Raw genomic sequence first — 23,360 nt, forward strand, 5'->3', positions numbered from 1 at the left:
TAGTTTTTTTTTTTTTTGTTTAGTTAGTATCCATAACACACACAAACATACGCACAATCTGGATTGTTCCATGTATACACTTAGGTCACCTAGTTAGATCCACTCACACAATGGAACTCAATGCTTCCTGTTTCTTTTCAACTACTGAAGAAAAATCTGCTATTGTTCTTTACAAATTTGCAAAACCTGATTTACTTGAATAGTTTAGAAAAAAAATGACTGAAATATTTTACTCCTAATCATTTTGAGGACTATAGTGTGAAGCTTATATACTAGTAGAAATAATTAGTAAAAATAATGATATTAATTTAGGATTGAAGATTATAATACAGTATTTTTTTTTTGTCAAAATGAGTTTGTCTTTCCAGGAAGTGTAATAGCAGAGAGAGAGAGAGGGGGAGGTGGGGCGAGCGGGAATGTGTGGGACGGGAAAACATGCTTGCTCATCTTTTATCAGAATGAGTCAGCGCAGTTGCAACACACGCGCGCCCGCGCACACACACGCCAATCCTCGCTCCCTCCCTCACACACACACTTTGACAGATGAGTGTGTGAAGCTCGCTGAGCTTGTCCCAAAGTCGTCCAAACCTCCAAAGAACCTGGACGACGCTACGAACAGGTAAGCGAATCTTATTTTTAGGATATATTTCACCATTTTTTGTGCATGATTAAAGTTGTCTATCGTGCGTGCGCGCTTGCAGATGCCTTCGTACAGGTACGCGTGCGCGGCTCACCCGGCGCGCGTGCTGCGGCGTCTGGATGAGCTGCGGCTGCGCGGTACGCTCTGTGACGTCACCGTGCAGGTAGACGGCCGTCGTTTCCACGCCCACCGTGCCGTGATGGCCTCGTGCAGCGACTACTTCGCCGCAAGGCTCCAACGTGAGCAGGACGACGACGATGACGTCACCCTGCCACCCGAGGTGAGAGCTGCGAGAAAGGTGACGTCACTTTGTTTACCACAGTGGGTGGACACGTGCGCTCATTGACCCACTTCAGTCGGTACGATTTGTATTGAATGGTGTAGCAAATTAACTGACCAATTGATAACTGCTTTTTTCTAAGAATGACGTCACTTTTTTGACATTTTCCTGCTAGCTGGAAACTGAAAATACTGCTTTGGAAGAGGTCTTAGAAATTATTTAGGGGGTGCACCCATAATGAACCAGTTCACTATGTTTAGTATTCCTGACGATGACGTCACGTTGTTTACCCCAAGGGAAGTTGCTTACTGGACACTTCATTAGGCACACCTACAATGATTGATCTGTTCACTTTGGAGCTCATCGGGAACTTAGAACTGAACAATATCTATAAAAAATACTGTGTTTGGATATTTGTTTGACGTATATTCTCCTGTTCCTTAGGTGACCGTGAGTGGATTTGAGCCCCTGCTGACCTTCGCCTACACGTCCGAATTGGTCTTCACTAAGCACGACATCCTGGAAATCCGCCAGGCGGCATCTACGTTGGGCTTCCGAGACCTTGACCTCGACTGTTTCGACTTCCTTCTACCCAAATTCAAGTCGGACCCACCGCTGCCGCCATCACAGAGGAGGAGGTGTTGTATAAAGAAGCAAGAGCGTGAGGATGAGGAAGCTCAACCCAAAGCCGTCAAACCGGTGCCCAGGGAATCGGCTTCACCCAGTGGCCCGCAGGGGAATGACAGGAGGACTACATTTTCAGTTAAGCCTGTTGGAGGGCCCAAGTATCGCAAGTTTCAGTTGGCTTGTGGGAAAGAGACACCCCAGAAACATTGTGGATGGAACGAGGCTTTTGTAGAAGAACAACAAGGACGAGGAAGCAAGTTCTGTGGTGATGCGGATCAAGCAACAGAAATTCGCGGAAGCCAGGATGCAACTGCGCTTCCAGGAAATTGCGCAAGAGAGGGTGACAATGCGGAAAAGTGTCCCAGATCTGAATCTGGATCGTTTGAAAAGGACACTGCCTCAGAAGATGGAGAACAAGGACCAGGAACAAGGTTCTCATGTGTGACCAAGTCTGTTCAAAGTCCTAGTACACTACACAAGGACATAGAGTGGCTTCCAGGAAATGCTACCGATGAGAATCCCAGATCTGACTCGGTCCCCTCTTATCAGGACACTACCACAGAAGATGGAGAACAACTTCAAGGAAGCAATAATGGTCCCAAGCTGGTTGTAGCTACCACCCGGAAACATGAAGGTCCTGGCAGCCTAGCAGAACACAAGAATGGAGCGGAACTGGGAACAGGAACTAACATCAACAAGAATCACAGCTCTGACTCAGTCCCCTCACATCAGAAAACAGACATCACAAAAGACCAAGAACAAAGACCGGGAACAACATTTTCTCTTGGTCCTGATTTGGCAGCAGACGAAGCCCTTGGACATGAAGAAGGAGCAGAGTTTGCAGCAAATAGTGCTATTGCCAGTCCCAGGTCCCCGCCTCTCGGGACATCTTCACAAAAAGATGCAGATCAAGGGGTTGGAAGAAACATTACAAAACATGAAGAAAAAGGACCAGGAAAGCAATTCTCTTGTGGTCCCAATTTGGTCCTAGGTGACACACTGTATAATGAAGCTCCAGGAGGTTCGGACGGAGCGGCTGACCCAGGCCCCTCTCAACAGAACTGCCTCCGGTTTGACCTCAAGTGCACCTTCCTGGCACAGAATTCTGACCCGGAGCGGGGCGGACCGCCGTGGAAGGGAGGCACACTATCGGAGAGCGAAGGAGCTTCCCAGTCAGGCCTGTCATCCCTCAACTCGGGTGAGGATGGCGACTCGGAGACTGATGGCGAGGGAGATTGGTGCCCGAGAGAACGGGCCAGACAGGTGAGCATTGATGAGAACAGGGCGCTATTGATTCAGGCCCAACTTCTAATGACCTTCTGGAGGAACACGGAAAAGATTTAAAATGATTCGTTGAGTCGTAGATATCTCGGGAACTCATTTACAAATGTTTGCAGTGGGTTGCTTTGGCAACAAGTTAATTATTCACTAGTAAATGTGGACGCGTGTGTGCGCTCAGAGTCCAGCGTGCAATCATTGGCAGGTATGATGTCATTGTCAAGTCAATCCACCACTCAAATTGTTTGTGCTAAGCTACTGTGTTTATCTTCATTATAGTTTTTTAAGAACTACATATTTGTTCTTGAAGTACATGTTGATGTTGTGTGCTCATCTCCAGTAAACACATTGAGGTGTGTGTGGTCATCAGGTTGATCTTCCGTTCTCTTTGGACTACGCTGTCCGTCTGAGTCGTGCGGACCTACAGAATCTGCTGACTCAGCACACGCTGACACGCCAACAGCTGGACTTGATCAACGATATCCGACGGCGTAGCAAGAACAGGCTGGCCGCGCAGCGCTGCCGCAAGAGGAAGTTGGAGTGCATCGCGAACCTGCAGGAGGAAATCAACAAACTGGTTCGTTCGTTATTTATTTTCCTTCAGCGATAACTGTAACACGAGAAGTATGTTTTGATGTTGTCTTGACTCAGAAGTGCGAGCGCGAAAAGCTCCTGGAGGAGCAAAACCATCTTTACCATCAGAAGACCACCACCTGCCTCAGCGTCTCAGCGCTCCGTCAGCGCATCTGCGGAGAAGCCCGAAACCTCAGACCAGACCAGCTGCAACTCCTCGACTCCCAATGCTTCCTCGCGTCACACTTAGACGCCTTACTCTTAACTCCTTCCTCATCTTTCTCAACTCAAGCTGAGACTGAAGGACATTTAGAGGACATTTAGAAGCATGGAGACTTGTACATATTTTTTTTTCTCATCCTAATTTTCTATTTTTATACACTAATAATTTCCTTAACCACGTTTGGACGTGAACACCAGCATTATATAGTATTGTATTTGCCCAGCCAGGTGCTGCCACCCAAAATGTCCTGCCAAAAGTCTGAAATTGACACTTTATAGTATATTTACATCATTTGTTTGTCTCTCTATTGGCTATTTTACTGTCAACCTTTAATCATCGGCAAGTTTTATACGTTTTAATATGTACAGATTTTCACTCAAATACGCCGTTCATATGAGTAAAAATAGCAACTCAAGATGATTTAATGACATGATTGTATTTAGTGCCAACGTTGTTTGTGTTCCTTTTCCTCTCAAAACACACGAAACACTTAAGATGTAGTGACTTATATATTCACATATTTTTGAGAATACACTTGAAATGTTAATTTGTTTTAGTGGCTAAAAAACGCAAAGTGCCACAATTCCGTGTGAACATTAAACGCATCGCTTTTAAAGGGATGCAATGAGAGCAATATGCCACAAGAGGACGCTAAAATCCCGAGAATGACGTGACGTAATCCAATTAATTGACATGTCACTCAGGTGGGGTCTTTACGTCAAACGTGCTTGTGCGTGAGAGGAGCCCAATCCTTGTCAAAATGGCGGAACAATTCAGCGGGAAGAAGGTCAGTAATCCGATTAATGACTGTTGGTATTACCTTGTCGACCTGTCTAAGCGCTTTTTGTACCCGGGTTAGATGACCATCTTGCTTGATGTGAGCATTCCAGCTCTTAGCATGTTAGAAATAATTTGAAATAGTAGCGAACTACAGGGCGACACTTCGCCGAGCTAACAACTTTAGCTTATCTTGCGCGACTTCTGGTACTCGTGTAAAAGTACAATTGAGTTTCTCTTAGCATTTTCTTTACCTAGTACTATTTAGTAACGTGTTTAGGTAGTAGTTCTCGTTTAAAATAGCAGCCGACTACAGGGTATGGTGTAAAAATAAAAGTACTTTTCCTACTCGGGAAAATGTTAGCATAGCAAATGTTAGCTTGACGTAACACAGGCGGAGGAAACGTAATGCAACAGTACAAATAAAATATAGATGAAAACTGTATTAGGATTAATATGGGTTTAAAAACAAGAATTTAAAGAATTTTCTCACAGCGAAATACGAAACGAATAATGAGGCAGATTTGAATTAGTTTGAAAATTGAAAAATAAAATAGAAGTCTTCATCATTGATGGTAATACAGTAAAAATAACAAAACTGACCATCATTCTAAAACAGTTGAAAGTGTTTAGTTATTAAAATAAAGGCTATAATTTACAGATGAATTTTATTTTTCTACTACTAGCACCTCACTAGTTTGGCAGCTCACCAAATAAAATAATTAATAAAAAATAATATAAATAATATGACACAATGTTACAGCAGTAGTTATTTAAAATCTAGCACATAGTTATTCAGGTCACTTGGATTGAAGTTTTCCATTTGTTTGATATCCATTTATTTTGGTACAATTTTTATTGACTTTGTTTTGTGTAGTTTTTGTGTGAAATAAGAATTTCTATGTGTGAGTGAAAATATACTTGTACTGCTGTTACGTCAGTTGTCAAAATATGCCAAATAAGTTAACCTAACAAAAAGAGCATGTGCAAAGTGGAGTTTTTGAGGGGCTACTTCAGTTCACTTGAGGCATCCTGTGCATGTGTCCGACTGGCGACGTTGTTGGTCGAGCCGCGGCGTGACGGTGTCGGGTGCCGCGGCTTTCCTCAAGAAGACGTGCTCCCTCGCCATAATTTGCTTCACGAGAAAGTCGGCTGCCTCGTCGATGTTCATGTTGTCCTGCGACAAGAATAGTAAGAGCCCTGATTAGCTTTTTTTCAAAATCATTTTAACATATCCTGTTGTTTCTGGCAAAACATCAAAGGTGTAACAACCTTAGCGGAAGTTTCGAAGCACCCGGCGAATCCGTGCTCCCTGCAGAACTGTTCCATTTTGAGGCCGTTGGCGGAAAGCACACGTCCCTGCTCGCACTTGTTGGCCAGCAGCACTGTGGCGACGCCGCGGCCGTCGGCCAGCGTCAGCTTTGAGTCCAGGTCCGCCTTCCACTTGAGCACCGCTTCGAAAGTGCTGGGCCGCGTTACGTCGAACACGATGAAGGCGCCCGTCGCCTCGCGGTAGTAAACCCGCGTCATGTTGCCAAAGCGCTCCTGGCCTGTGCGCAAAATCCAAACAAATATATTTTCCTGAAATTTACCCATTCCGACTTTTTTTCTTGGAATAAGATTTTTTGAATCTGCTAAAAATACGACCATTCCGAAGCCCCACTTCAGGCTTGTAATTTTATGATTTTTTAAAAAATTTTTGCATTTTGTCTGGCAGCCGTCGTTGGTCATGTTATGAAAATGCTTCTGACCAGCTGTGATATGCGGACACACATAATTCCACACAATGCGCAATATAGTCGTCATTGTTAACGTTTAAGCACATTCCTGCAGTGCACACAAGCCGTGCTTGTTGACACTAACAATGACTATTTACACAAGAACTGCTTGTGTGTGTGTCTTTGTGTGTGTGTGTGTGTGTGTGTAAGAGCAGGTTTTCGCTGTCTGCGCTGACATTTCACGAGCAGCTGAATCACTGGCTGGCGTGTGACAGGATGTGGACCCTGCAGTTCCTCCTTTGTGGCCCCAAAAAAAAACCACAACTGCTGTACATCCCCCATGGCATGTACATGTCTGTTCATATTTGTTTATTTTTCTCCGAGAAACTATTACTTTAGTATCGAAACGTACAAAACGAGTATTTTACTTGTGCCTCATTGCACAGGGTCACATGACGTCCGACGTAGTTGTCACACTCCACGCAAGCCAGACAAAGAGCACATTGGTGACCCGTGCGTGTGCGTTACATCAATTGTGTCCCGTAATTGGTCGCGCTAAATACTTTTTATTCCAACAATGGCACGTCTCACATGAATTTGTTCGTTTGGAAAAGTAGAAGTTTTTACTGTTGACGTGACTATATTCATATAGGTTTTAAAATGTTTGTTAGTTGATTTTTAATTTGTTTTCACAATAACTCTTAATGTCCCCCATTACGCTCACATGATCGTGCGGCGCTCTTACATTTCTTTCTCGTTACAGAAAAAAGTCCAAATTTGAGGAAGTCTCACCCATACGAGGGAAATTCATCTAAGCTGTACAGTGACTTTGCGTGGGTTCTACTCACCAGCGATGTCCCACAGCTGCAGGCGCACCGTCTCGTCGGCCCCCCAGCGCAACACCTTAAGCGCAAAGTCCACGCCGATGGTGGCGCGGTAGTTGTGCGAGTAGGTGTGATGCACATAGCGGCGGATGATGGAGGTCTTGCCCACGCCCAGGTCACCGATCACCAGCACCTTGTACAGATGCTCCTTGCCGGGGCTCGCCATGCACACTCGCGTGTGCTCTCTCTCGGCGCGCACACACACGCAGGCAGAGATGCGCCGATTCCTGTTGTGGCCCCGCAGGGACGGCCCCCGTCAAGCTGAGTGTATGCTCTTCTGCTTCCTGTTGACATGCTAATTGAGGTTATTACAGCGGAAAATCTGCATAATAAATATGCTCGGAAGCACCCAGCTCCGGTTTAAAACCAAAATTAGAGACCCTAAAGCCTTGTTTGAATCCATGGGTGAGAAACTTTTTGTTGACGCATTTGTTTTTTCCTTGCTGTCACATTTGACTGGAAAACAAAATGCGGTAATTAATTAAATACACTTGAATTCAAATTGACTAAAACTTTATTTACACAATCACTCAGTGTAAACTAAACTGAATTTAATAAACATTCAAAGCAAATTGCTTTGGAGTAGAACTAACTCATCGGTGCATAAAGACGAATATAAAGCGACATGCTAACATGGCAACACTACTCAAAAAATTGCACCAACGCTTGTGTGTGTGTTTGTACAGTAAACATGCAGCAACACACACACATACTGTAAATCCTAAAAATCATTTCATAAGAAAAATGACAATCACCTAAAGATTAAGAAAAGAAAACTAAATCACTAAATATTAGTCATAAAATTCAATCCAACCAATCTCCTGTCTTGGGGTCAAAGGAAAATATTATTTAAAGTGTTTTAGTCCAACTTTGGTGAGTAGAAGACCATACGCACTCTTGCGTAGTCACTTTTAGAAATAACTACAATTAAGTAACTATTCTATAGTTTTAAAAAAAGACAACTAAAACGAGAGAATTATTTGACTCCCAAAAATGTGAAAGTTCAAAATGTCAGCTCATCTTACAAAACCAACTTGTCATTAATAACAAGATTCCAGCACTCTGCTACACGATCAGTCCTGAGGTGCTTTTTGGTCCATTTTAAACCAGAATGACATTCAAATTTTCCTCGAGCTGAGCAAATGTTTGCTTCTGAGCTCGTAAAAATAAAAACTTCTCGTCCATAAAAGAAAAAAAAAAAAACGTGCACACAAAAATGCAAATCGCAGTCATGTAGCATAAAAAAAAAAAGAGCTTAACGTGGACATCACTTAACCAAGACTGTTTTTGTTTTCATGTTTTACAGTGCTTCGCTCCGTTGTATTCAAAACGATCTGAACGACCTTAAGAAATTCTGCTGTAAACACTTTCTGGTCCCTGGAAAAAGTCACCCTAAATGAACGGTAAGCAAATATGAACATGAATAATGTACACATTAAAGGTAAATAGTTCTTGCGACCTATTTTCAAATTTCTCTTTGGAATGTGAAGGTTCAAAGTAGCACTAAGATTAGCGTGTTGTCATCTAAAATTTTAAGATACTAGGCTCAAGGAAACGCATGTATTTGTCGATGGATTTGAAAAATGATGTGGGCAAGTCCTGAAAGCACCACCATCTTCTAAATGACACTTTTCAAGGCACCACAAGTTTGGTCGTTTACAGAGAGGAAGCACTCTGGCTGTAGTGTCGCAGCAGCAGCTGCCCGTATTCCGCCTCGGAGGCGCCAGACGGCGAGGAGCAAGCGTCGTCGTTGGCCTCGGAGCTGAGCGAGGCATCCCGGAACGGCGACGGCGGCGTGAGTGCGGCTGGCTCCTCCGAGTCTCTGACGTGGCGCGCCGGCTTCACGGCGGGGCCGGCGGCCGACAGGGCGGCGACGTCCAGCTGGTTGAAACTGTTGACCACGCAGTTGATTTGCTCCATGACGGTAGCGCCCCCTAGCGGGCCGCACATCATGCCAAGCTCGCCCACGCCGACCACACTGATGTCGCCGCCAGGGAGTTCGGCTTGCGTCGGTCTGGTGTCGTTTCCGTCTTGGAACCACTGAGACTCGAAAGTAGCCGCCGCCTCTCCGCCGCCGCTCGTGGAGAAAGGCTTGATGATAGCCGTCTGGTTGATGTCCGGGGTGTCCTTCTTCTTGACGTGAAAGGTCATCCGCTTCCAAAGGTTGGGCCTGTAGCCGCGCTCGTTCTGCTTCCAGGCATCCGACTTCCCGTTGGAGCTGGGAACAAAACGATTGCAACCTTCAATGTTCTACTTACTGCCCCCCCCACACTTTTTTCTCCGTCCATGTAATTGTACACTCCCCTTCATTAATGCTCATTCTTTCTTCGAAAGAAGAGACAATTTCCCAAAGGATCGACCAAAATGAGGTCACCTTTGTTCAGTGTCCCCCCCCCCGCTTCTTCGTTTCTGCCTGGTGTAGCAGGACGTGGCTAGTTCCTGGAAATACTGCTTTGACAAGGGTTAGCCCTCACCTGGCGTTGTCATGCGAGGACGAGCGGCGCCTGAATAGGTTGGCCATGCTGCTGGACGACTTGCCCTCCTTGGTGGCTTTCTTGGCGTTGCCCACGTGCATGCGCACCACCGTAGAGGTGGTGAAGGCGCTGCGCACGTTCTTCTCCGGTTTGGCCAGCATGATGTACACCTGATGGTACGGCATAGTGAGGCGATCGTTAAGGGCGGTGCAGCGGCGGCGGCGTTTACCTTCGGCACAAACATGCAGCAGAGCGCCACGGTGGCGCTGAGGCTAACGCTGAAGCACATGGTGATGATCTTGTAGTTGGAGCCAAAGTAGATGGGCACAAAGGCCAGCCAGATGATGCAGGTGGTGTACATGGTAAAGGCGATGTACTTGGCCTCGTTGAAGTTGGCCGGAACGTTGCGAGTCTGCGCCGAGAAAAGAAGCAAAGCTCAGCGGATTGTTCCGGACGACACGTACCGCGTGTGCGTCGGTACCTTGAAGGCGTAGAAGGTGCAGCTGAGGATGAGCAGGCCATTGTAGCCCAACGGCGCCACCACTCCAAGAGTGGTCAGGTTGCAGATTAAGTGCACCTCACGTATGCTCGGGTAGTCGTGGACCACCTAAAGAGCACGTCACATGTCAGCCGGTTTGAGCGATGGGCGACTTTCGGGGTGCCCACCTCTGGCGGCTCGATGACGAGCAGCGCCACGATGATGGCCAGCTGCAGCAGGATGAGCAGGAAGGCGATGAGCAGCTGAGCGCAGGCGGACATGAAGCGAGGCTTCTTGGTGCAGATCTTCTTCTTGCTGCCTGCTAGGATTCGAGCGATGCGGTTGGTCTGCGTTCCAGAATAGATCAAGTGGCTTATTGAGTTGGTGAGCGCAAGTGTAGAAATACAAATTGATTATCAATCGCCCTTCCACCAGCATCGGCTTTTGTTAAGCTTCAGAAGCAGGAAGTGACGCTTGGCACCTTCGTGACCAGGGCGGAGTAGCTCATGGCGGGCGACAGGCCGATGCCGAGCCTCTGCAGGTAGCAGTAAACCAAGTGCGGCTTGGCGATCAGGCTGAAGGTGCACGCGTAGCCCAGACAAATGCCCGCCAGGATGATGTAGCACAGCTCCCGACTGGACGACTTCACCACGGGTGTGTCCCAGAACCTGTCGGCCAATCAAATGACAGCGAGGCTCACGTGACTGCCTGATAAGAGTTGGCTCCAAAAATAAAATCCCCTCAATGTTGCAACTTCATGCAATCTACAACATTGCAATCTCGATTCGATTTCGATGAATCGTTGCGCCGTTGGACGTACTTGACGAAGACAGCTGTGACAAAGAGCGTAGCCAGTAGGCCCAGGCAAGCGAACACGACGGCGGCGATGGGCTCTGGGTCGCCCCAGCGAATGTACTGCACCGGGATGGGCTCGCAACCTATGCGAGGAAAAAAAAAGCATTCAAATTTCCGTCATCTGTTTTTTTGTATTTTTGTTTCTTTACCGCGCAGGTCGTCGGTGGGCCACGAGCCCAGCAGACAGGCGCGACACGTGTACTCGTCAAACACAAACTCGTTGTCCTTGCAGGGCGTGCACGTCCAGCAGCAGCTCACCTCGCCTTTGCGGATTACCTGTCCACATCAAATCAAACAAATTTATTTGAAGAATCAAAATCCATTGACTTGTTTGAATCATGTCATTTCATTTTGTTTCCTAACACCTTGATCTGTGCTTTCTGGCAGGGTTCGGAGCAGACGGAGAGTATGACGTCGCTGTCGTTGCTCCAGATCTCCTCGTCGTTCATGCGCAGGCCGCCCTGGTCCCAGCTGCCCACGTGCACGTAGGCGTACTCCTCCTGGGCCATTTGCTTGAAGTTCATGATCTCGTACCTGGAGCAGATGCGCTGTCATTCGACCGTCCGGCGCCGAGCGACTTCCTCGTCTTACCTGCCAGGTGAGTCTCCGTTCTGGTCAAAGTGGATGACTTCTCCCGACACGCCCGTGAAGTTGGTTTGCATCAGGAAGTTTAGAAGCTGGCGCCCGTCGATGGGCCGCATGGCCTCGCACAGACCCTGGACGAAGCCAAATTGACCGCTGCGCCTCTTGGTGTGATGTCACGCAAACGGACCGGTCCGTTTCGACTCGTTCGTTCGTACCTTATATCCCGGGCAGAGGTCCTGCTGCATGGCATGCAGACCGTACGCCAAGGAGTAGATGGCGTTAATGACGAAGCCCATCTTGGTGTCTTGGGCGTATTGGTGGCGCAAGGACTCTCTCCCTGCACGGAAGGGATGTTTTAATAACAGTTCTATTCTACTGCCACCTTCTGGCACTGGCAGGAACTTCTCTCACAGCTGCACGTGCGGTTGTAAGCGGTGCTCTCTTGCGGGACTCCCCTCAGCTTGCACTGGAAGCGGTGCTGCCAGAATTCGGGGAACCAAGGGTTCCTCAGGTTGGTGTCGGGCTTGAGCTTCAGGTAGTAGTCGTCGAACCACGTCACGTAGGCCGACTTGAGCTTGATGGTGATGCCGCCCGCCGCCTCGCGCTCCAAGCCGTCCGTCACGTCGTAGCGGTCCGCCCAGCCGTCGCTAAGCAGGGAGAAGAAAAAGGACACATTGGGTTGCGTTTGAAATTTTGCTTTCAAAGTTATTCGGGTTTCCAGAATCAAGCCAAATGAACGTTTGAATCTATGACATGGGCAATTTCCATCGAGTGTGCTCATCAGTTGGAACGAGTGGTTTCCAATTTTGGTCCATTTGAACACGGGATGATGTTTGCTCCGCTGCGGTAAAAGTAGCTACTCGGCGAAAAAAGATCTGCTTTCAAGTTGACCCGTGTTGACGATAAGTGTGTGTGTATGTGTGTGTGTGCGCGCCCGTGTGGGTGGTGTAGGAACAGGCAGTGGTGTGCTTGCTGCCCTGAGCGCTGGGGTGCGTGGGTTTTGCTTCAGGAGTGATTCAATCTATCGGAGTCAGAGCCCCGTGTGCTTTTCACCATGAGCGCCGTAGCCTCTCTGAGGAAGTGTTACCAAATGGACGCCCACGCCAAGCTTACGTAACTCCGCGACGCCGTCGTAAACTTTTGCTGCTTTTTATTTCTTGAAACGGCCGAGCGCGTGCGGAGGTGCAATCAAGCGGCGTCCGGTGGGAGCGATGAGAATAGACCTGAGCTTATTTGGCGCCGGTCCCACTATGGTCTTCGCTTAATGTGTCAGGTCATGGTGCTTTTCAGTCGGCGCTCACCGGCCGCTTCGTTAGGTACACCTCCGATATCGCGGCTAGACACGAGAGCTGTTAAACGAGATGCCAAGACTTCTAAAAAGTATTCCTAAGTATGTGTTAAAACATCGCTTGGCTAGTTGATGGCGTCCGCAATGATGATGATGATGAAGTCGTTCTGTCTTAGAAACACGCTAGCAACAGCATAGACATCGCTGTATGATTTATAAAAAGCTGCACAGCACATCCGTGAACAGATTTTTTTTTTTTTGGGGGGGGGGCTATGTAGTTCAAGGTTACTTTACATGTTTCGTCCCCTCCCGCCGCAGCCCACATGTGCGTCTCCTAATGAGCAGAAGCATTTATAGAACGCCCGGCAACCTTAAAATAAAACACCTTCTTGGGAGACGCGGCCAATCCTGCGGCTCCGTCAACCCCCTCACTTGCCGTTTATTCCTCCGCCCACCGGCAGCTACCCCCCCCCCATCATCAGCCCTCCCTTCCACTCCTCCGCATGCTCTTCTTCCCTCCAACTCTTGAACACATTTAGCAAAGCACAACAGAGCAAGCATAAAGAACAGAGTGGTACCTCTGGTTTCCATGGCGATGGTGAAGGATGGATGATGGGATGTGTAAGATGAGAATGAGCTCCCTTTGCCGTCTTGTCTCACCTCCCCACCAGCAAGAAGTCGCCCACCAGGCGCTGGCGGCGCATGGCGGCCAGGATGCCTCGCACCGTCATGCCCTCGCAGAAGCAGGCCACCACGCGGGCTTTGGGCAGGTGCGCCCGCAGCTTGTGCAGCAGCCGGTCGAAGGCGCGCTCGCCGGCGTTGCTGTAGATCTTGTCTGAGTGCGCGATGCAGAGGCCCTCCTTGGCCGCCATGTCCTTGAACGCCTCCATGCCACTCTCGCCGTAGTTACCTGCGTGGAGTGAAGTGGGAGGGCGGGGCTATTGGCCATTGCTACTCATGGAAACTGAGAACTTTCAGTCACAATCCAGATTTTTTTTTTTGAAATCTTACCCTCAGTGTGTATGGCAGACACATAGCTCCAGTTGTACCTCTTGACAATGTCCACCATGGCTCTGGCCTGCTGCATGTCTGAGGGCACCACCCTCATGAAGTACTTAAAGAGGCTCTGGTGGACGGACACTCAAGATGGAGGCTCCTTTTCCTCGAAAAAGTGATGTCATGATTTTTTAGTGCTTAAAGTTTCCCTAACCTTATCACTGAGAGTCATGCTGGTAGCTGAGTAGGCGATCTGCGGGATGTTGAAGAGCTGCAGGAGATTCTGCACCTGGATGGCCACCGAGCTGGACCCCGGCCCGATGAGGCCCACAATGGGCTTCTTGCTTTGCGGCACCGGTGCAATGCCACCAGGTGTGGCGCACCTGGCCTGGCTCTCCTCCTCCTCGCTGGACACCAGCGTGTCCCGGATGAACTCGATGCTCTGCTCCAGGGCCACGGCCGAGTGCCAGCACGAGTCCCTGCGGGGACATACCGAGGCGTGCCTCTGGGGTCTATCCTAGCGCCACTCTCATTCCTGCTATAGCTTGTAAATGTTAAAGCTTTACCTGATTTCACAGCCTAGAGTTATATTGGGAAGAATGTTGGGATCGGCGTTGATCCGATCCAGTGTGTGCATCATGGCCTCCACCCTCTGGATCCCATACTGCTCGCGCACCGCCCCGCACTTCCTCTCATGCACCTGAGACCGGTCACCATTCAAAGGTCACGTCGCACTTAACGCTGACATCCGTACCCACCTTGTCTGCAGGCGGCTGGTGATGGACGGAGAACAAGGCTCCGATGATGATGTCGCCCGGAATGCGAGCCAGAACCCGTCTTTCGTTGCTCTGTGCGGCGACCCCGACCCGATCTCTCAAACCCGGTCGGCTCAGCTCGGCACCCAGCAGTACGCTTGCCGCCAGCAGCCGGACGTACACCCCCAGTCTCCACACCATCCTGGCGTTCGTCCTCATGCCTGCCGCCATCTTCTCAGAGGTGAGGTCCACATACTACACCTCACTAGTTATTATTTAGAAATTGAGGAGGAAGAAAGCAGAATTTTAATTTGCAGTTGAATGTAAACACAAACATACCGCTGTCCATTGTGCTGAAACAAAAAAAAAGGAAGGGGGCGGGCTTGCGCGTGGCACATACACACAATGCTCGCTTTTCATTACCAAGACGGAGGAGTGTAGGTTTGAATCTCCTTTGTTTGCTTGTTGTGATTTCCATGCAAGTCTAATTTATAGGTGTAATGTAAAACGACATATTTCATACTTGCAATACGACCACTCTCTTAAAAAAAAAAATAGAACTACGACCAACTTTGTATGCTACTTGCTTTACCAGCTTTTAAGTCCATTTATTTTTGTCACTCAGCAACTTCTGTAGTCCTGCAAATGAATCACTTGAAAGGAACAATACTGCACGTTTGAAGAGGAGCCCACTGGCACAAGTCCAACAAGTCTCAGTGGGGTTCCTCATGATTTTATGGATACGAGTCGAATATTCAACGTTTTGGTCTTTGTTATTTTAATAGTGCAGGTGCCGCTTACATCAGGTGCTGATTACATCAAAATGCAAATGAAGCATAAAAAGCGTATTTTTTGAGCCTCATTCTGGAATATCTGACTATACATTCTCCAAATGTATCAAGAAAAACATTGCATTGATCAGGGATGCTCTCCAATCCGAAATTAGCCAGCCACCCTCAAACTTTCCTCTAACCTACCTGCAGTCCTTCCAGCGTCCGAGAAGTCCACGTGAGCGTCTCCATCGCTCGGAAATAGCAAATCTTAACGACAAAGCATCGCCTCTCCTGATGGGAGCAGGTTTAGTAGGAACATCACAACCACCGGCAGCACCAGCGAATGCCCGCCTGCACGCGCCCTCCCTCCCTCCAAGTGTCTCTGTCTTCATCGCCCCCGTCCCCTCCCACCCACGGACGTCTTCTCTTCATCAGCTCACAACATCACCGGGGATAAAACGGTTAGCTCGCGTGAGTCAATAGGCGCACATCCTTTCAAAGTAAACTAGTTGACACCTCGTCCATCCGTATTTAATTACAATGTGGCTTTGCGAGTAAAGTTGAGACGTACTGTAGTACCTTTTTGTGCCAGTAGTTGGCATCATCAACTGAACAGAATGGACTTAGGCTACCTTTTGGACTTGAATTACCTCTGAGTAAAGAGTGTTCTAGAAATCAGTTGTTCTTCCTAAGAATACTTTGCTTGTGTAGCGTTTTTCAGCTTCAGGCGGGGATGCTGGTGTATGGCGCATTATGTTGAAGGTGGCAGATGCCTTTGGTGCTCATGTGACTTGTAGCATTGAACCATCTTTCAGGAAAATTCAGTAATCCCGAGAAATGTATGTTTTGTTTTCTGATCGATTGTTTTTCGACCGAGTCTCGTGGCCATAAGAACAGGCCTTCGGGATGTGGTCTTGTTGCTTTAGCGGAGTGGTCATGGGTTAGGCTTTTCTGCTCAACTTGAGTCACACTTAATTTTTCACTTTGTTTGAATGGGTTCATAAAGAATTTACTTGACTCGCGATTGAATGTGTTCCAAAGTTTGTGTTCCAAACTGGCCCACGGGTTTTTTTTTTTTTTTTTTGCAGCATTGATGATTTTCTAACCGAGCAACTTCATCCTGAATAATTTCTGTCCGAGTGATTATGAGTGCCCTAAAGGCATCAGTGAAAGCCTCATCTTGAGGTCAAGCGGCATGTGACTGGGCTCAGTGAGGAAGGAGGGGTCTCTCTAGGAAGGACATTTAACGCCTGAAAGCGTGACGGAGCGCATTTCAGGCCTTTTGCAATGTGGCGTGTGGCTGCCGTGGTGTTCACGCTCTTTTGGGTGCCGGGGCTCCAGCAGTTCCCACGCCCGTGCGCCACCCGCCAGGCCCTGCTGGCCAAGGAGTGCTGCCCACCTTGGGATGGGGACGGCTCAGCGTGCGGGGCCCACTCCGGTCGGGGTTTCTGCCAGGATGTGGTGGTAGCGGACACCCCAGACGGGGCTCAGTACCCTTTCAGAGGGGTGGACGACCGGGAGAGGTGGCCCCTGGTGTTCTACAACCGAACCTGCCAGTGCTTGGGCAACTTCATGGGGTTCAGCTGTGCCGACTGCAAGTTCGGCTACTTCGGGGAGAACTGCCTCGAAAGAAGGGAGTCCCTCAGGAGGAACGTGTTCCACTTGACCCGAGCCGAGAGAACCCAGCTGGTGTCCTACCTGAACCTGGCCAAGCAGACACCCAGCAGAGACTACGTGGTCGCCACGGCAACCTACCGGGAGATGGAGAACGGCTCCAACCCCGCCTTCGCCAACGTGTCAGTCTACGACATCTTTGTGTGGATGCACTACTACGTGTCCCACGACGTGCTGCTCGGCGGGCCGGGAAACGTTTGGGCCGACGTGGACTTTGCCCACTGGGCGCCCGGCTTCTTGCCGTGGCACCGTGTCTACCTGCTGCACTGGGAGCGTGAGATCAGGAAGATAACCGGGGACAACAGCTTCACCATCCCTTACTGGGACTGGAGGGACGCAGAGAGATGTGACGTCTGCACGGACCAGTTTATGGGGGGGCAGGACCCTCAGGACCCAACTCTGCTTAGTCCTGGCTCAGTTTTTTCTTCCTGGAGGGTAATTTGCTATTACCTCCATGAAGGCGCTTGCTTTTCTTTTAGTTTGTATTGTTAAAAAATAGTTGAAGCCTTTTAGAAGTATTTAATTGGGATAGTTTAAATGTGTTGACATTGTCTATTTCCATCTCCAGTCACTGTGCTCCCAAGCGCAAGACTACAATGCCCGTGGCGTTTTGTGCGACGCCCGAGCGGAGGGCCCTCTGCGCCGTAACCCCGGCAACCACGATCGCAAGCGGGTACCGCGTCTGCCCACCTCCGCCGAGGTCGCCTTCACCCTCAGTTTGGCCAATTACGACACGGGCACCATGGACCGCACCGCCAACATGAGCTTTCGGAACACCATAGAAGGTTGGCGAAAAAAAAAAAAAGTTCTGTTTAAATATTACTGTGTGACTGTTTGCCATCTTCCAGGATTTGGTGACCCCCAGACGGGCTTGGGGAGCAGCATTCAAATGGGCATGCACGCAGCTCTGCATATCTTCATGAATGGATCCATGTCCTCTGTGCAGGGCTCAGCCAATGACCCCGTTTTCCTCCTGCACCATTCCTTTGTGGACAGGTGACACACACCAGCGCCCGCCCCAATGATGACAAAAACTTTGCCATCACTAGTTTTGTTGTCAGTTCACTGTGCACAAATTCACATTTTCTTCTGTGGAACCTAAAAGCACTGGAAAAACTCAGCTTTATATTTAAGGAAAAACAATTATTTTATTCCATGACTGTAACTTTGATTTGCTGTGTTAAGTCTTTACGAAGAGTGGCTCAGGAGGCACGGGCCCGACCCCACCCAGTACCCAACTTCTAACGCCCCCATTGGACACAACGGCGAATACCACATGGTTCCCTTCCTGCCCCTGCACACCAATAGAGAATACTTCATAACCAGCAAAGAGCTGGGGTACGAGTACTCGCGCCTGCTGAGTGGCAGTAAGTTTTTGCCTCACCTTGTGACTGCAAATCTGTGTTGGCATGATTATGTTGCTATTGTTACCCAGTTGTTAAAAATGTGTTTGATAGATGTGTACCCATCGAACTTCGAACCCATTTTTTTTAATGAAAACTCTTCTGCAGATGCACTTCTATCAGAGTCCTTGCGTCCCTACGTGGAGGATTTCCATGCCATGTGGCCATGGCTGCTGCTCGCCAGCCTCTGCGGCGCAGTCCTGAGCGTCGCTGTCATCCACATCAAGCGCCATGTCCCGGCGCGACCTTGGTTCCGCAAAAGTGTATTTGCGGTCTCAGCCTTTCCGGAACGACAGCCTCTTATCAAGAGAGATGAAGAGAAAACACGTGGCTACACGGAGGCCATGTGATGACAAGTCATTAGGTAGACATGCACTCATTCCTCAATCAATAAAAACTTTTTTTTTTTTTCCTTCAAATGTTTATTTAAATTTATTTGCAAACAATATTGTAGCACAACTTGGTCTTAACACCCAGTCAGTGTTAATGATACAGTACTTGAGAATCCACAAGTATTATAGCACTTTGTCATTGAAACCTGCTTTTTCTTGTCTTTATCGCCACCAGGAGGACAGAGAGACAATTACATGAGTAAAAGGCCTATGCTTCCAGGTGCAAATAACTTTTCAGTTCCTTTAACACTTTCTGTCACTTGAAATATTCTTGAATCAGTGCTGATGAGTGGAAACGTGGTCAGCCAGCATTATGACATTAGACCTTTTTGAACTTTCAGAAATACAGTACTAAAATATTCCAGCTGCGATAAAAGGGAGGTTTTGGTGGAAGTCTTAATTCTAAGATACGTTTTACAAGGGCTGTAATGGTATTTCAAAGATTTGGCAAAAAAATACTTAGTGATTACTTTTTTCCAGAGGAAAAATAACTGATAAAATAATGCTATTTTTGTTTAATAGTTGCATGAGTGAAAAAAGCCGTAATGTCAAACATAAATCTCATTTTTATACAAAATAGCCAGTTGTAATCTTTAGGGTAAAGTTTTGTTTTTTTTCCCCTATATTTGCTGTGGTATCTTTTAAGGCATCTTCAGTACGCCATCGCTAATAACTACATTTCTTTGTCTTTACTGCCACCTGAAGGACACGGAAATACTTCTCCGCGGTCTAGAAAATAATTTTCACTTTTAACACTTTATTTAGCTTTAAACATGATCAGCCATTTTTTTCCAGTACTGACATCTTGGGTAAATTGAGAGGTGGAAAAAAAAGTGGGATAAAAGTCAAACGGAAATGTGTTCATCCAGCATTGACATCATGCCTTGCATTGTGTGCCTTTTCAAAAGTTCACAAATAGTGGAATAGTTCTGCGGATGTTCCAAAGTTTTGCCGCGTCTTATCATTCATCATCGCTATCGCTGTCGTCCTCGGCTTTTTTCTCGTGGTCCGGGGTAGGTGGGGCGGCGGGCGGCGGCAAGTCCAGGCGAGCCCAGGACATGGCCTCCGACTTCCTCATGGCCACCTCGATCTTAGCCGCCATCATGTTGACGGTGCTCTGGCTCACGTTGATCACCTGAAAAGACGCCGTCAACAGTGATGTTGGTGGCACTTATTGACTCCCCCCCCCCAACTGTGTACTCACCCCCCACAGGCTTATCTTCTGCTCAAACTCCTTCTCGCCCTCGAAGATCACGCGAATGTGCAATGTGGTGCTGTTGGCATCCACGTAGGTCAGCTCAGGCACGGCGTTCTTGGCGTAGATGGAGATGATGACCTGCGAGCCAGTCTGGTGCCAGTCGAATCGACACGGCACCACCTTCTTGCCCTTCAATTAGATAGACAGTGGTACCTTTATGTTGAAGCTTAACTAATTCCCAGACAAAAAAAAAAGTCCGGCACGTGGGATGATTTCACAGCCTACCACTAGATGATGCCAGTGTTGTACCTACCTCATCCTTTTTCCTCCACAGGTGCTGGCCCTTGTTGCAGCCCACCTGGGAGAGGAAGTTGTTGAAGTCGGAGGTTTTCTTCTTGCAGCAGCTCCAGTACTTCATCCTGAACGTGGAAATAAAACATGTACTTGCTTCTTTTTACAGGAATGGATGTTCCGTGTGGAGTGCCACCAACCCTTCGTGGAAGATGGGGAATCCGGGGTGAAAGAAGCACGTGTCCGAGTCACTGGCCGGGCCGTCGTAGCTCTTTTTTGGAAGGGCGGGACAAAAAGTGAGTTTCACTTCAGTTTTTCTTAAACCCCACTTGGCACTCGATACATATGACGATTCAAATCATTCCACCTACTTTAGTACAGCCTCCGTTTTTGCAGGCTGTTCCGATCTTGACCTCGTCACTGTTCTCCTCTGGGGACACGTGGAGAAATAATTCTGTCAACTGACACTTGACATGCATCAACGTCAACTTTGAGCTTCCCCGACACAAATGGAGTTCAAATTCCCAGCAGAGTTCTTTCCATCCGCGGTTGACTTTGGTGAAGCGAGTGGCGCTCTCACCTTCTTTGAGCACCTGCGAGTTGTCAGTCAGCTTGAGCTTCTCCAGAGCTTGCTTGAGAGAAGTCGACACTTTGTGCTGCAACCTCAGCATAGGCTCGTCGGCACTGGCGCGCGCACGGTGACATCTCGTCAGCTTTGGAAAAGCAAAACTAACATTTTTGATAATACTTTGTATTCGAGAGAACTACTACAGTAGTATGACTGCTTGTAATTTCAGCTTGAAACTCCCTCATGAGACTAATATTCAAGATATATACAAGCGCAGGAATACATAAAATATTGTAGCTAAATCAATCAATACCACGTTCCTTTTCTATTCTTTTTATGTTCCTCTTCAATCCTAGACGCGAACATATCGATTCCAAGTTAAGGTGTCGGACAACCTGGGTCTGCAAATGGCCTCCTGGGGTTTGGGCGCCGAGATGATGTACTCGCTAAATTTGGTCTTCTGATCATCTCTGTCTTTCTTTTCTCCCGACGAGATCACGTCCGGCTTCACCGGCTCGGGGGGCTTCTCTTTGTTGTGGGGACCTTTCGTACAGCCCTGCCGGCACCAGAGAAGAGTGGTGTTAAGCACACGCACCGACGGCGCGAGCAGCAACACAAGCTTACGGCGATGCTGAGGAAGTCGGAGAAGTCGGTGGTCCGTCTCTTGCAGCAGGACCAGCCCTGGGGAAGGGAGAGACCAACGTTAACGGCGGAGTCACAAGGTAAATTTTTTCAAGGGCTTGTACCTTCAGTGCGTCGTGGAACACTGGGACGCCAGGGTGGTACGTGCAGCTGCCTATAGGCAAGAAAAAAAAAAAAAAAGCCATTTGGATGTCAATAAGTTAAAAAACATTTTATCTTAAAAGGAACACACCGTTTCTACTGTGTAAAATAGCAACTTTATTGTGGTAATTCAAGGTTCTACATACAACCACCTGCAGAGACCCAAAAAAAATAACTTCTTTAAAAGTCACAAGAAGTACCAAATTGCTTGGGTGACCTAATAAAGCAACAATTTCCTTTCGGCAGTCCGCACAGTCTTCCATCAAGCCTTAAGGTAATGGCACTGCAATGTAGCGCGCTGTGATGAAAAGTGGCAAGCAATTAAAATGGAAATTAGACACGAGTCCTGCACAGAATTTCTGCAGATGAAGACAGGGAGACGTGTGCGTGTTTAATCACACAAAACTAGACAGACACTTGATTGAATTTTAACTAAAACAAAGGCGTCGTGACAACAATAGGCCGCCAACCAATTCACAAATATGCAAAACAAATCACAAACTCAGACAGATGCCAAGTCTTGGGACTAAACTGACTGCTCTTATCTTCAAAGTGTTTGTTAAAATGAGTTTTTCTGCTGCATTTAAAGAAGTAATTCTTGTTTTTGTTTGTTAAATTCTTTCTTGAAACAAAAAAGTTAAATGTTGCCCGCGATTAGGTTAGTTTGTATCACCTTTATTAGAGCCACAATTTGAATTGTTTTCGCAGCAATAGTGGTTGGAGGAATAGTGAAAACAAACAAAAAGCAACCAAGGAGGACCCCAAAACTTAGGCTACCCATTGTATGAGCTCAAATAAATCAACACAAAATAATCTTCATTCTTCATTTTCCCCCCAGAGATTGAGGAAGCTCTGAATCGTATCGCCCCAATTAAAATCACAATCTAAAATATGCAATTTGTGTTTACTTAGGTTAACTTTTGTTTGTTATTTACATTTGTTTGGTGATCTTAATTTGTAGTAGGAAAACTATGCAAACAAGAATTTTAGAAGAGGGCATTTTATTTATTTTCACGGCACCGGCTGATCATTGGTAAATGGTGCAATCAATATATGACATTTAAAGTGTCATTCATTAAATGTTCTTTTCTGTGCGCCCAAGTTGTGTGCAACGGTCGGGCAAAGTTGCTAACAGCGTTTGTTTATTTATTTTTTAATCGGGCTTAAGTACGACTAACAGCTGCAATAACTCTTAAAAGTAATTTAAAGAAAAATAATTCTGATGTGAGTTTGTATTGAGTTGTGTCGATTAGCGATCTCCACTTTTGGCCTGCCGGCTCGTAGAATTTTCCAGATGATATGTCATCCTCGCTAGCTACGTTAGCTACTCACCATCCGGGTTGTTGTCAGGGTCGAACCGCTGCCCGCAGCCCTTGTTGTAGCACAAAGTAGACATCGGGACGAATAAATGTATTTTAATGTGGAAACGGACACTAATAAAGCAGCAAGCACATGTAAAGCGCGACACAGGAAGACGCAACGAATGCCGCACACCGCTACACACACGCACAGAGCTGCCCTTGCTCACTTCCGGGTTTGTTCGGCTTGTTTCGGCAAATAGCGGCTTTTCTCGGCATTTCCCGGCGAAAGTCGGTCAAGAAAATTTTCTTTTCAAAGACATTACGTCTGATTTTTTTTTTCTAGCTCATGTTTTGTTTTAATAAGTCATTTTAGGAACATTCCCTTCCCCCGTTTTATTTTTTTTAACGAGTCAGCTCTAATATTACATTATTATAATAATGTATATCACATATACAACTTTTACTAGTATATTGTTGTATTTTTTTGGATGGTCTTAATATTATTTGGAGATATAAGTTATATTGTAATGCAAAATAATCTTATTT

At 47.3% G+C, this 23,360-nt stretch overlaps 6 protein-coding genes across 8 annotated transcripts in view; 3 read left to right on the forward strand and 3 right to left on the reverse strand.

Annotated features, from left to right (window-relative positions):
• The first annotated feature begins 46 nt into the window (after window positions 1-46).
• Window positions 47-6,459, forward strand: bach1b (BACH transcriptional regulator 1b). Of its 3 annotated transcripts, none has more exons than XM_088398395.1 (7): window positions 47-619; window positions 702-920; window positions 1,365-2,810; window positions 3,196-3,402; window positions 3,477-4,408; window positions 5,661-5,910; window positions 6,332-6,459. In XM_088398395.1, the coding sequence occupies exons 2-5, from the start codon at window positions 702-704 to the stop codon at window positions 3,720-3,722; spliced, it is 2,118 nt and encodes a 705-aa protein (XP_088254521.1). In that variant the 5' UTR covers window positions 47-619; the 3' UTR covers window positions 3,723-4,408; window positions 5,661-5,910; window positions 6,332-6,459. The 3 variants fall into 3 exon arrangements, with proteins under 3 accessions (XP_088254521.1, XP_088254522.1, XP_088254520.1); XM_088398396.1 differs by having other exon boundaries at window positions 5,661-5,829; XM_088398394.1 differs by lacking the exon at window positions 5,661-5,910.
• On the reverse strand, window positions 5,050-7,251 carry rab38b (RAB38b, member of RAS oncogene family). The gene is made up of 3 exons (XM_088398422.1): window positions 6,965-7,251; window positions 5,671-5,948; window positions 5,050-5,575 (listed from the first exon to the last, which is right to left on the reverse strand). The coding sequence occupies exons 1-3, from the start codon at window positions 7,164-7,166 to the stop codon at window positions 5,417-5,419; spliced, it is 639 nt and encodes a 212-aa protein (XP_088254548.1). The 5' UTR covers window positions 7,167-7,251; the 3' UTR covers window positions 5,050-5,416.
• A 245-nt stretch (window positions 7,252-7,496) lies between these two features.
• grm5a (glutamate receptor, metabotropic 5a) lies at window positions 7,497-15,555 on the reverse strand. The gene is made up of 18 exons (XM_088398380.1): window positions 15,409-15,555; window positions 14,435-14,696; window positions 14,243-14,376; window positions 13,891-14,155; window positions 13,692-13,806; window positions 13,341-13,590; window positions 11,804-12,039; window positions 11,608-11,729; window positions 11,399-11,523; window positions 11,173-11,341; window positions 10,957-11,083; window positions 10,773-10,890; window positions 10,434-10,620; window positions 10,141-10,299; window positions 9,956-10,081; window positions 9,704-9,886; window positions 9,475-9,644; window positions 7,497-9,218 (listed from the first exon to the last, which is right to left on the reverse strand). The coding sequence occupies exons 2-18, from the start codon at window positions 14,660-14,662 to the stop codon at window positions 8,657-8,659; spliced, it is 3,276 nt and encodes a 1,091-aa protein (XP_088254506.1). The 5' UTR covers window positions 14,663-14,696; window positions 15,409-15,555; the 3' UTR covers window positions 7,497-8,656.
• Window positions 14,692-20,456, forward strand: LOC148386539 (tyrosinase-like). The gene is made up of 6 exons (XM_088398439.1): window positions 14,692-17,313; window positions 17,447-17,663; window positions 17,727-17,874; window positions 18,064-18,245; window positions 18,390-18,645; window positions 20,332-20,456. Exons 1-5 carry the CDS (start codon window positions 16,492-16,494, stop codon window positions 18,629-18,631), a joined length of 1,611 nt encoding a protein of 536 aa, XP_088254565.1. The 5' UTR covers window positions 14,692-16,491; the 3' UTR covers window positions 18,632-18,645; window positions 20,332-20,456.
• On the reverse strand, window positions 19,411-23,065 carry chordc1b (cysteine and histidine-rich domain (CHORD) containing 1b). Its single transcript, XM_088398415.1, has 10 exons — window positions 22,846-23,065; window positions 21,477-21,526; window positions 21,355-21,411; window positions 21,126-21,286; window positions 20,743-20,846; window positions 20,534-20,592; window positions 20,363-20,433; window positions 20,185-20,290; window positions 19,878-20,060; window positions 19,411-19,808 (listed from the first exon to the last, which is right to left on the reverse strand). The coding sequence occupies exons 1-10, from the start codon at window positions 22,907-22,909 to the stop codon at window positions 19,635-19,637; spliced, it is 1,029 nt and encodes a 342-aa protein (XP_088254541.1). The 5' UTR covers window positions 22,910-23,065; the 3' UTR covers window positions 19,411-19,634.
• The window catches only part of fat3b (FAT atypical cadherin 3b), a 53,231-nt gene continuing 51,108 nt past the window's right edge, over window positions 21,238-23,360 (forward strand). Inside the window, exon 1 of the mRNA XM_088398353.1 lies at window positions 21,238-21,452. The gene's annotated coding sequence lies outside the window, so the exon portion shown is untranslated. The remainder of the gene's footprint in view (window positions 21,453-23,360) is intronic.

Source organism: Syngnathus floridae, chromosome 15 (assembly GCF_059516105.1).
Source record: "Syngnathus floridae isolate MCC-2025c chromosome 15, RoL_Sflo_1.0, whole genome shotgun sequence".
Classification (NCBI taxonomy): domain Eukaryota; kingdom Metazoa; phylum Chordata; class Actinopteri; order Syngnathiformes; family Syngnathidae; genus Syngnathus; species Syngnathus floridae.

Excerpts from the sequence above, each read along its gene's own strand:
- bach1b (XM_088398395.1), top strand. The coding sequence starts at position 702 with ATGCCTTCGTACAGGTACGCGTGCGCGGCTCACCCGGCGCGCGTGCTG. Across the intron at positions 2,811-3,195 it reads CGAGAGAACGGGCCAGACAG|GTTGATCTTCCGTTCTCTTT; the intron begins GTGAGCATTGAT and ends TGTGGTCATCAG. Across the intron at positions 3,403-3,476 it reads AGGAGGAAATCAACAAACTG|AAGTGCGAGCGCGAAAAGCT; the intron begins GTTCGTTCGTTA and ends GTCTTGACTCAG.
- rab38b (XM_088398422.1), bottom strand. The coding sequence starts at position 7,166 with ATGGCGAGCCCCGGCAAGGAGCATCTGTACAAGGTGCTGGTGATCGGT. Across the intron at positions 5,949-6,964 it reads GCAGCTGTGGGACATCGCTG|GCCAGGAGCGCTTTGGCAAC; the intron begins GTGAGTAGAACC and ends TTTTGCGCACAG. Across the intron at positions 5,576-5,670 it reads GCTTCGAAACTTCCGCTAAG|GACAACATGAACATCGACGA; the intron begins GTTGTTACACCT and ends TTCTTGTCGCAG.
- grm5a (XM_088398380.1), bottom strand. The coding sequence starts at position 14,662 with ATGGCGGCAGGCATGAGGACGAACGCCAGGATGGTGTGGAGACTGGGG. Across the intron at positions 13,591-13,691 it reads GTCTGCCATACACACTGAGG|GTAACTACGGCGAGAGTGGC; the intron begins GTAAGATTTCAA and ends CACTCCACGCAG. Across the intron at positions 11,342-11,398 it reads AACGGAGACTCACCTGGCAG|GTACGAGATCATGAACTTCA; the intron begins GTAAGACGAGGA and ends CATCTGCTCCAG.
- LOC148386539 (XM_088398439.1), top strand. The coding sequence starts at position 16,492 with ATGTGGCGTGTGGCTGCCGTGGTGTTCACGCTCTTTTGGGTGCCGGGG. Across the intron at positions 17,875-18,063 it reads CACCATTCCTTTGTGGACAG|TCTTTACGAAGAGTGGCTCA; the intron begins GTGACACACACC and ends TGCTGTGTTAAG. Across the intron at positions 18,246-18,389 it reads CTCGCGCCTGCTGAGTGGCA|ATGCACTTCTATCAGAGTCC; the intron begins GTAAGTTTTTGC and ends ACTCTTCTGCAG.
- chordc1b (XM_088398415.1), bottom strand. The coding sequence starts at position 22,909 with ATGTCTACTTTGTGCTACAACAAGGGCTGCGGGCAGCGGTTCGACCCT. Across the intron at positions 20,847-21,125 it reads GAGGCCATTTGCAGACCCAG|TGCCGACGAGCCTATGCTGA; the intron begins GTTGTCCGACAC and ends TGCGCGCGCCAG. Across the intron at positions 20,291-20,362 it reads TTCCCCATCTTCCACGAAGG|GATGAAGTACTGGAGCTGCT; the intron begins GTTGGTGGCACT and ends TTCCACGTTCAG.